This window comes from Phoca vitulina, unplaced genomic scaffold (genome assembly GCF_004348235.1).
Source record: "Phoca vitulina isolate PV1807 unplaced genomic scaffold, GSC_HSeal_1.0 scaffold23, whole genome shotgun sequence".
Classification (NCBI taxonomy): domain Eukaryota; kingdom Metazoa; phylum Chordata; class Mammalia; order Carnivora; family Phocidae; genus Phoca; species Phoca vitulina.
This window is the reverse complement of record NW_022589726.1, coordinates 15,507,334-15,516,483: the sequence shown is the minus strand read 5'-3', so window position 1 is coordinate 15,516,483 and position 9,150 is coordinate 15,507,334. Positions and strand designations below refer to the sequence as shown.

Genomic DNA, 9,150 nt, shown 5'->3' with positions numbered 1-9,150 from the left:
CTGATAACTCAGTTAACTTCCTTCTTAGGCTTCCCTTCTCTCCTTTAACACATTTGGGGTTTGTTCTGCGGGGAATATGAGAGAAAAAGGTCCCAAGGACTCCGACCTTAGAAGATCCTCGGAAGCCAATCCTTTAAGATACTATCACGGCTACTGATCTTTGCCAGCTCCTCCTACCCTGTTGGCACAATTTCGGGATGAATGTCTTTGGTCAATGACTTAATGGCCATAGAGGTGACGTCATGTGTATGATGCCAGAGTTGGCTGTCTGGTGATCAGTTGAGGTCAGCAGAGGCCATGGTATTATAGATACGAAGAGACCCCAATATGTGGAGATGGAAAGCAAAGGCAGGAGCCTGAATATCCAGTGCTCTTTATGGGCTGTCAGTTCGGCATCCAGTGTCCGGAAATCTAAGTCTTACAAATGCCCCCTTAATATGAAGGCTTCCCAAGGACGCCTGGCTGGCTCAGTTGGTGGAGCATGCCACTCTTGATATCGGGGTTGTAGGTTGGAGCCCCACCTTGGGTGTAGAGATTACTTAAAGAAAATCATAAAAAACAAAACAAAACAAAATGAAGGCTTCCAGCACAGGCCAGAACCTTTGGGTCCTGGGCATTAGTCTCACTGCCACTCCAGTCACATAACCCCAAGCAGCCACCCCACCCCACATCTAGCCATAAGATCAAAAGCTGCAGACTAGCCCCACATCCAAAATCAGGCATTAAGCATCCTCCCTTTTTGTCACATCACTCCCATCACTCCCATAGGGCCTCTGAACCCCTTCTACTTGGCTGTCTTCTGTACACTTTTATCCTATGCTTCCCAGAGACCACTAAATGAACCACGGTACTAAAGTGATCTTCCATATCACTCTTGACTAACTCCTCTAGGTAGACGAGACCTCAGGACCTTTCTACCTCCTAAGAATATCATTGTCATTGACCTAGGGGCAGAGGAGAACTGACCCAAGGACCAGGGCACCTTATCTATAAACCCCAAGCCCCAAATGAACAGTCCTTTTATCCCTTCACATAGCAGTAACAAGATTCAGAAGTCTCAGTACCATTTAAACCAGGTTTAGATAGACCTACTTTATAAAGAAACTACTTTATAGCTTGGAGTTGGGGAAAGAGAAGGAAAACCACCATTTTCTCTTCCCAGGTTACCTTGTACCTAGCTTCACACCTACCAACCAATACTCCTTTGGCTTGGGGATCAGATAGATAGGTCTTAGGAAAGAACTTCCAAAAGAGAAGCCAAGCAGAGCCCCAAAGGAACATTGACCTCAACTACCTTCTCAGTGACTTCAAAGCTCCACTGATCAATATTTGCTCCCAATTTAGCATCTCACAGAGGATTTCCTCCTAACCCTAGAATAGTCTGACCTGGTTTCTGCTCTCTGGTTAATTATCCACAGAGACTAACCAGCTGACCAGAGGCTTGAACTCCAGTGCCCCCAAAAGACAGGAGGCATTCTCAGGGTGAGGCTACCAAAGGGATAATAATAATAATTATTATTATTATATTTATTATTATTAGAGATTTTATTTTTAAGTAATCTCTACACCCAATGTGGGACTTGAACTCACAACCATGAGATCAAGAGTTGTATGTTTTACCTAGTGAACCAGCCAGGCATCCCACAAAGAAAGAATCATTGAGCAGCCATAAAGGTAACTTACTTTGGAGCTCTAATGATTGGAGGGAGGGTGGGAAACAGCAGTGCTCTAAGCCTCTTGACACCATGTCCTGGAGCCTAGTGTTATGAAGGCTTTAAGGGCTTGTTTTGAGGTTGTTTAGTCCTGACACCCACTACTATAAAGCCAGTGGGAAAGCCCAGGGATCAGAAGGACTAAATGTTACCTCCCAGAAGCTTAGAATCTCTTTCTAAATGTGAATGGGACTTGGGGAGGAGAGAAGAAAGTTAAGGGAGTATTGGCACAAATAAAGCAGCCAAATGAGCTTTAGGTCCAAATACACCTAAGTGCCTGAGAGGGGGGAGTGGAGAGAAGGCTGACAATTGAGGTCATCTTGACCTTGGAAGGACCTCTTTTAAAAAAATGGACAGAGGCAATGGTGCCCCCTGGTGGCTAAGAGTAAGTGGGAAAATGCGGTCTAAACTTCAACTGCCAACTTCAGTAAATCAAACTCCTGTATTTACTGGGTAATAGCTAAAATTTATTGAATACTTACAATTTCCAGGTATTATCTAAATGTGGTTCACGCATTATCTTACTTGATCCTCAACAACTCTAAGGGATGTAGATAATAGGATCTCTACAGAGCAGGAAAGCAAGGTTTAGATAAAAGTATCCTGCTGAGAGGATCATGGTTCGTAATTGGCCAGAAGCTGTATCTTAACTACTAAACTGTATTGTTTATATGGTGATGACTGTGAATTATCAGCTGCAACTCTGAGTCATTGTTTTTTTTTTTAAAGATTTTATTTATTTATTTGAGAGAGAATGAGAGAGAGAGAGCAAGAGAGGGGAAGGGTCAGAGGGAGAAGCAGACTCCCCGCTGAGCGGGGAGGCTGATGTGGGACTCCATCCTGGGACTCCAGGATCGTGACCTGAGCTGAAGGCAGTTGGTTAACCAACTGAGCCACCCAGGCACCCTCTGAGTCATTGTTAACTGTCTCCCGGGCACGCCAGCTCAGTGTGTTCTATATTTTAAAATATTTTATAAAATAAGGAACTTACTTATAAAATAAGGAACTTATTCTTACTCATCTGTAAAACCTTTGTACATCCATACCGGAAATACATGATAAATCGTGACCCTCCCAGAGTACATAAAGGTATTTAGCACCTAAAGTGACCAGGGGGTAGAATGGGTTTCTTATTACAATGAATAACCAGTCTGGAAGAAATAGCTGAAAGGAGGATATGATACCTTTTCACTATTATTAGAGTCAGAGGGCATGTGTTCAAACTTGGAGGTAGTTTTCAAACAAAAGTACTAGTGTAAACAGCCACTGGGGACTACATGGAGACTCCACTAGAGGGAACAGGATGTAGCAGAAAGACCACTGGCCTAGGGATAAGACGATCACTAAGACTTGACTCCCCAAGACACAACCTCTTTGAGCTTATTTTCTTCATCTGTAAAATGGAGTAACATCTATTTCTTAGAATTGTAAAGATTAAATAAGGTGTATGGGCTTGTTATAGGAGTATTCACCATATATTAGTTCCTTTGCCCTTGCTATTCATCCCTGTCCTATAAAGGAATCTTGTCCCTGCTCTGAATCCTTTTTAACAGCATAAAAACCCTCTAAAACTTATTTTTATTTTTTTTCACTTTTAAAATATTTTATTTGAGAGAAAGAGTGAGAGGGAGAGAGAGAGAGCACAAGCAGGGGGAGAGGGAGAAGCAGGCTCCCCACTGAGCAGGGAGCTGGATGCGGGATTTGACCCAGGACCCTGGGATCATGACCTGAGCGGAAGACAGACGCTTAACTGACTGAGCCACCCAGGTGCCCCTAAAACTTAAAGGACTAGATTTTCACATATTAAATTTTCTTAGTCACATCCAGATCTCATTTAACACTGTCTTCAAGAGTGTTTAAGTTCTAATGTTTTTTTTTTTATTTCTTTTTTTTAAGATTTTATTTATTTATTTGACAGAGAGAGACAGCGAGAGCAGGAACACAAGCAGGGGGAGTGGGAGAGGGAGAAGCAGGCTTCCCACTGAGCAGGGAGCCCGATGTGGGACTCGATCCCAGGACCGAAGGCAGACACTTAATGACTGAGCCACCCAGGCACCCCTTAAGTTCTAACGTTTTACTGAAAACTCATTTAGGAGACATCTAAAGCTTAAGATGTAACCAGATATGCAAAGTTACTATTTGATCTACCAGATACTGGGCTAGAATAATTTGTTGTAGGGAGCCTCCAGAAGGGTTCAGATAAATTCGTGGATTCCTTGTGGTAACCTGTGATATGAATAAAGAAATGTGCAAACTATATCCTCCTAACTTTCTGAGGATCAAGTCAAGGACGCTAATGTCCACTCTTCCCTATGTAGGACACACCCCTGTGTAGCAACGGCAAAGACTCTTGGGCAAGAGAGAGTTCTTAACAGCTGTATCTTGACAAGACTAGTGAGGTGTATCACAAGTAATTTATTACCAACTAACAGTATTTTATTAAAACTTGTGAATAATTTGTTTTTTTGTACATTAAAACAATTTTGAGTTCCCTATAAGAGTACTCTCACACTTCATGGGGCGCCTGGGTGGCTCAGTTGTTGGGCGTCTGCCTTCGGCTCAGGTCATGATCCCAGGGTCCTGGGATCGAGCCCCGCGTCGGGCTCTCTGCTCAGCGGGAAGCCTGCTTCTCCCTCTCCCTCTTCCCCTGCTTGTGTTCCCTCTCTCGCTATGTCTCTGTCAAATAAATAAAATCTTTAAAAAAAAAAAAAAAAGAGTACTCTCACACTTCTGATAAGCTTTCTGATGGAAGAGTAAGTATTTATTTTATTTTTTTTAAGATTTTGTTTATTTATTTGACAGAGAGAGACACAGCGAGAGAGGGAACACAAGCAGGGGGAGTGGGAGAGGGAGAAGCAGGCTTCCCTCAGAGCAGGGAGCCCGATGTGGGGCTCGATCCCAGGACCCTGGGACCATGACCTGAGCCGAAGGCAGACGTTCAACGACTGAGCCACCCAGGCGCCACCAGAAGAGTAAGTTTTTAGACATGAAGCAGGCAATGGACAGAATCCTGGGTATACTCACAGGGGTATGAAGCATGTGAACATTATTCATGTGCATCACAGAAGAAAAAATGGTTAGAAACAGCTGGTCTGGAAAATGGACTTGACAGGATACAGCATTTCTTATGGCTGATGAGAGAAGAAGGAATTAACACTAGACCCTGAGTTTAGTTGTCAACTAATATCAGGATACTTGCTCTGAACTAGTTCATGTGTTAGATTTCATAGGGATTTGTGGTACAAGAAAGCTTCGTTGAACCTGTTCACTTTGTGTGCCAGGCTTAGTGCAAGGTATTAAAAGGAAAAAAAAGACTTAAAATAGAAGCTACTTTACAGCTATATTAGATCAGATTGACACTTGGGAACATTAGCTTATTGATCCAATTTTGCCACTACAGAACTTCAGGACCTGTGGTATCTCTGGGCCTCAATTTCTTCATCTGTAAAATGGGCAGAGGTGAACTAGATGACCTCCAAGCTCTCTTTAGATTCTAAAACGCTTGATTTAAAAAGTCTTCAAAATGTTTATTCAGGTGTTCTTTTCCTGAGGCATTCCTGGGATAGAAATGTTCCATTCCAAACCCCGAGACAGACACACCTCTGGATCAGGGTGTTTAAGAAGCTCCTAAGAGAAGGTATCCTTTAGGTTTTCATCCCTATGCCCCAGTACAGAATCTCTACACATACAAAGCGGGGACAGACTTACAGTCCAGAGTGACAGATGGAGATGATAAAGGTATACTTTAGTGTTGCAGTTGGCATCAAATCTAAAAGCTTAGGCCAGCAAGCAAGGGGCTTCATTAAGTAACATTCCTTACCTCATCTCTCCCTATCTGATAAAGCCCTTACTTTTCAGATGAGTTGATCATATCCATTTCCCCTTTCTGTCTGCTATTGCTGATCCCTCCATCTGGAAGGGCAGGGAGGGGAGAATAATGCATGTCCGTTATTTCAAGACCAAGCTCTGTCTTACTTTCTGTTTCATCAGTATAAATACATGTAATTTCTAGAATCCCATACTACCGTACACTTACCTATGTTTCCTGCTTATTCACAGAGGTTCCTCTTCTCTCCACAATTAGACTCTAAACACATGGTATTGAGTAAGCACTGGTAAGTGCTTATCTAGTTTGTGAGTCCAGCAGGAATCTCAGATGGCAAAAGAATGAAAGCCTCAGACTCCTACCTTCATGCTACACCATTTCCAAAGCTCCTCCTTCCCTTTCCTTTCCTATCTGGAATCCCCTATCTTCAAGCCTACCTGTAAGGGTTGATTCTGGGTATGAAAAGACAACACAGTTCATACTTTTGGTTTCACAATTTTTCAGTTCATTTCAGTAAAAACAGAATATAAAAGGCATTGCCACCCTCTTCCCCTCCTGGGGGTGATCCATCAAGCCTGTCAGTCTGGGCTGCTCCAGTGGTTCAGAGCTCATCATGCGATATGTGCAGGGCATGGTCACATAGATCTGCAAATAGCACATAACAGTTGGAAGGAAAATGCCACTCTCATACCGATATATGCCACTATCGAGAAAATACCCAAAACCAAACTGGCACACACCAACCACCAATTTTCAGAGCATATCCTTTTAAATGACAAAACATTCCCACTATCCTCTCACCTGTATCTCAAGTGAGAGAGCCACAAATTCTGAAAGCTGACAGGAAGAGAATGGAGAGGAAGAACCCAAGTCCCTAAGTCATAGGCAACAGAAGCCAAGTCTTGAGCTAATTTCAGAGGATGGGGGTTGAGGGCAGGAGGTAGAGGAACATGGTAGGGAATGTGCCGGCTTCCAAAGGGCTGTGAGGACAGGCAGTAAAGTGGGAGTAGTTTACCTGTTCGCTTACTACAAAGTTTGTCTTTCACATTGTCAGCCTCTCGTGAAAAGAATTCAATGAGTTCATCCTCATATTCCTCCACAATGCTCTCACACTGTCAAGCCAAGGGAGAAATGAGTGAGAGAGGGCAGCAAGAAACAGCCCTTTGCCTCCACCTCCAGAGAGGAGGAGGATGTTAGCACAACTTGCCAATTCGGCTCTCCAATAACTCCCCGAAGTTTCAAAAACCAGCTACCCACTCCCAAAGCTCACCGCAAACTTGAGAGTACCACTGATGTCCGAATCAATCCGGATGCCCTGTAGGTCCAGTTCACTGGATTCTCCACTCCTGCCCACTACACGTACGTAGTTCTTGCGGTGGGTGGAAGGGTCAATCTGTTCCCCATACTCCTTCATCCGGTCACATACCTCCTCTAGCAGCTCTGTGAGGTGGGCCTCTGAGCGAGCATAAGGCACCTAGAAATGTCCTCAGCCTTGGGTCACATTCTTCTATGTCTGTACGTTAGTAATTTATATCCTTACTTTTCCTTCCAAATCTAGTTCAACCAACCTATTCTAAAAAGCCTTCCCTAATTAAAAACAATACAGTTTATCTGTAGAGTTCCAAAGTGCTTTCAAATATACGATCGTATTTTACCTCACTATCCAATTCTAAGAAATATAACAAGTATCATTAGCTCCAAATTCTAGATAAACAGAGACCTCTTTGATTAATCCTACTTAACTAGGTGTTCTTTTCCTTTGAATTCCCTTAATTCTTATGCGTGTAAGCTAATGACTGTCTTTCTTTGTATTAAATGAGACTAATACCTGTCCTCAATAGGAGCATTAGAGAGGTAGTATAGGCTTTGAGGATAACAATTATTAAAGCATCTCACAAACATCATAGCCTAACTTTTCTTTATATACTGCTCACCAGATACAGCTTTGTGTATTTGTGTCATGTTTTCAACTAAAACATAAATTTCCTAAATACAAAGATAAGACCTTCTCTTTCTTTTTTGAATGAATGTTTGTATGTCTACGATTATGCCATAGTGAAAACATAAGTGACATGAATTAAGGATGTGGAGAAGGGGGCTGATCAGGCTTTGCTAACAACCACAGCAGAAATAAAGTCTTAAGGTTTGGGGCCAGGAAGCAAGTGCATAGGGTAGAAGCTTCCAGCCTCTTAAAATCAGAAAACCCAATCTTTTAGATACCTCTCTGGGTCGATGTTTTCTTCATTTCTATTAAACCAAGGTCCTTCTTAATTAGTTGAGTTCTCATTCAAAGTCCAAGTGAGCTACTTTATTTGGGGGAACAGTAACAGTTACCTCCACCACTGACTGGCTGCCATCTGGATTAATTCGGAAAGAGCCCATCTGAATGGTCTTCTTGGGATCCACCTGGGCAATTTCCCACTCTAGTTCATCCACCAGAGCCCTGCAAGCTGGTGTGAGGGGAGAGAGAGGAGGCGGGAGGAGGGGAGAAAGGAATCACCCAGGGGATTTCCATTCCTCCTTCTCCCAGAGCCTGGATCTCATGCTCTCCCAAGGCTCTGTCTCCTCCACCCTCCTCTCACTTCTCTCTTTTTGTGCCCTTACCTCCACAGTGTAGATCCTGGCTCCTCCGGGCCCAGGCAGTTCCCAGCAGGGCCCCCAGAAGCAGGGCCAGACAACCCCAGCCTTTCATCTTTAGCGTAACGGGGTTGCTCCACCTGGGTTTGGGTTGGCATAAAACATAGGTGTGAGCAGCCGGCTCCATTACTCCCACCCCCACCCCCACCCCCCACCCCTCGTCCCAAGGCCTACAAAGGCCTCACGGTGACTCTGGCTCTACTTTTCAGGAAATGGCCAGGACACAAAGGGACTCCTCCGTTCCCAGCGCTTGAGGCCTCGGATTCCCCCGGCGGTGAGTGAGAGCGCGAGCTAGGGACTTGGGGCTCAGCCCCAGACACTACGTCGACAGGTGAGGCCCCAGATGTTGGTACTTCAGCGTCGGCTGCCCAGGGCTCACAGGGTTATGTGGCAGCTGCGGAACGGAGGCTGGCGAGTAAGCGAGGACGGCAGGCACCGAGGAGCTGCCGGCAAGGGAGGCAGCTGACTCAGGCCAGGAGGCAGCGAGGTGGTGGGCGGGAGAAGAGCACTCAATAACTGGGGCCTATTTGGACCCACCACCTTAGATTACTGCATCCCCACCTCCAGCCTATAAGCTATTTCCCGTGCGGACCAGCCCCCTTTCTAAGGACGCCGCCATCGCCTCCGCTCCAGTCCATCCCCGACACTTAGTGCCACTCGCACCCGTCCCACCTCTGCTCCCAGGGCCGCCGCCGTGGCCCAGGCGCTCGAAGACGGCCGGACTCTCACTTTAGCTCCGGACCCTAGCACCTGGCTGCTGGGGAGCGGGGCTGTCCAGGCTTCTCCAGAGCGCTCCGGCACTTTCCAGGCACGGATGCCCCAGCGACTGCCTGACCCAGCTCCCCGCACTCTAAGCGGGCGCCTAAGCAGGGCTCCGATGCGCGGCGGTGCGAGCCCCACACCGGAGACCGACCCCAAACCCGCCCCTCCAAACTCTCGCGCGAACAGGCAGCTCAGGAGCGGCTTCCAGGCAGC

At 45.5% G+C, this 9,150-nt stretch overlaps 1 protein-coding gene across 3 annotated transcripts; it reads right to left on the bottom strand.

Annotated features, from left to right (window-relative positions):
• Window positions 1–4,630: 4,630 nt before the first annotated feature.
• On the bottom strand, window positions 4,631–9,130 carry CNPY2 (canopy FGF signaling regulator 2). Of its 3 annotated transcripts, XR_004301337.1 has the most exons (7): window positions 8,848–9,130; window positions 8,143–8,255; window positions 7,873–7,988; window positions 6,809–7,012; window positions 6,554–6,650; window positions 5,749–6,183; window positions 4,631–5,624 (listed from the first exon to the last, which is right to left on the bottom strand). XR_004301337.1 is itself a non-coding variant. In XM_032420693.1 (6 exons), the coding sequence occupies exons 2-6, from the start codon at window positions 8,228–8,230 to the stop codon at window positions 6,140–6,142; spliced, it is 549 nt and encodes a 182-aa protein (XP_032276584.1). In that variant the 5' UTR covers window positions 8,231–8,255; window positions 8,848–9,130; the 3' UTR covers window positions 4,631–6,139. The 3 variants fall into 3 exon arrangements, 2 of the variants coding, with proteins under 2 accessions (XP_032276584.1, XP_032276586.1); XM_032420693.1 differs by having other exon boundaries at window positions 4,631–6,183; XM_032420695.1 differs by lacking the exon at window positions 8,848–9,130 and adding an exon at window positions 8,350–8,818 and having other exon boundaries at window positions 4,631–6,183.
• Window positions 9,131–9,150: the final 20 nt, after the last annotated feature.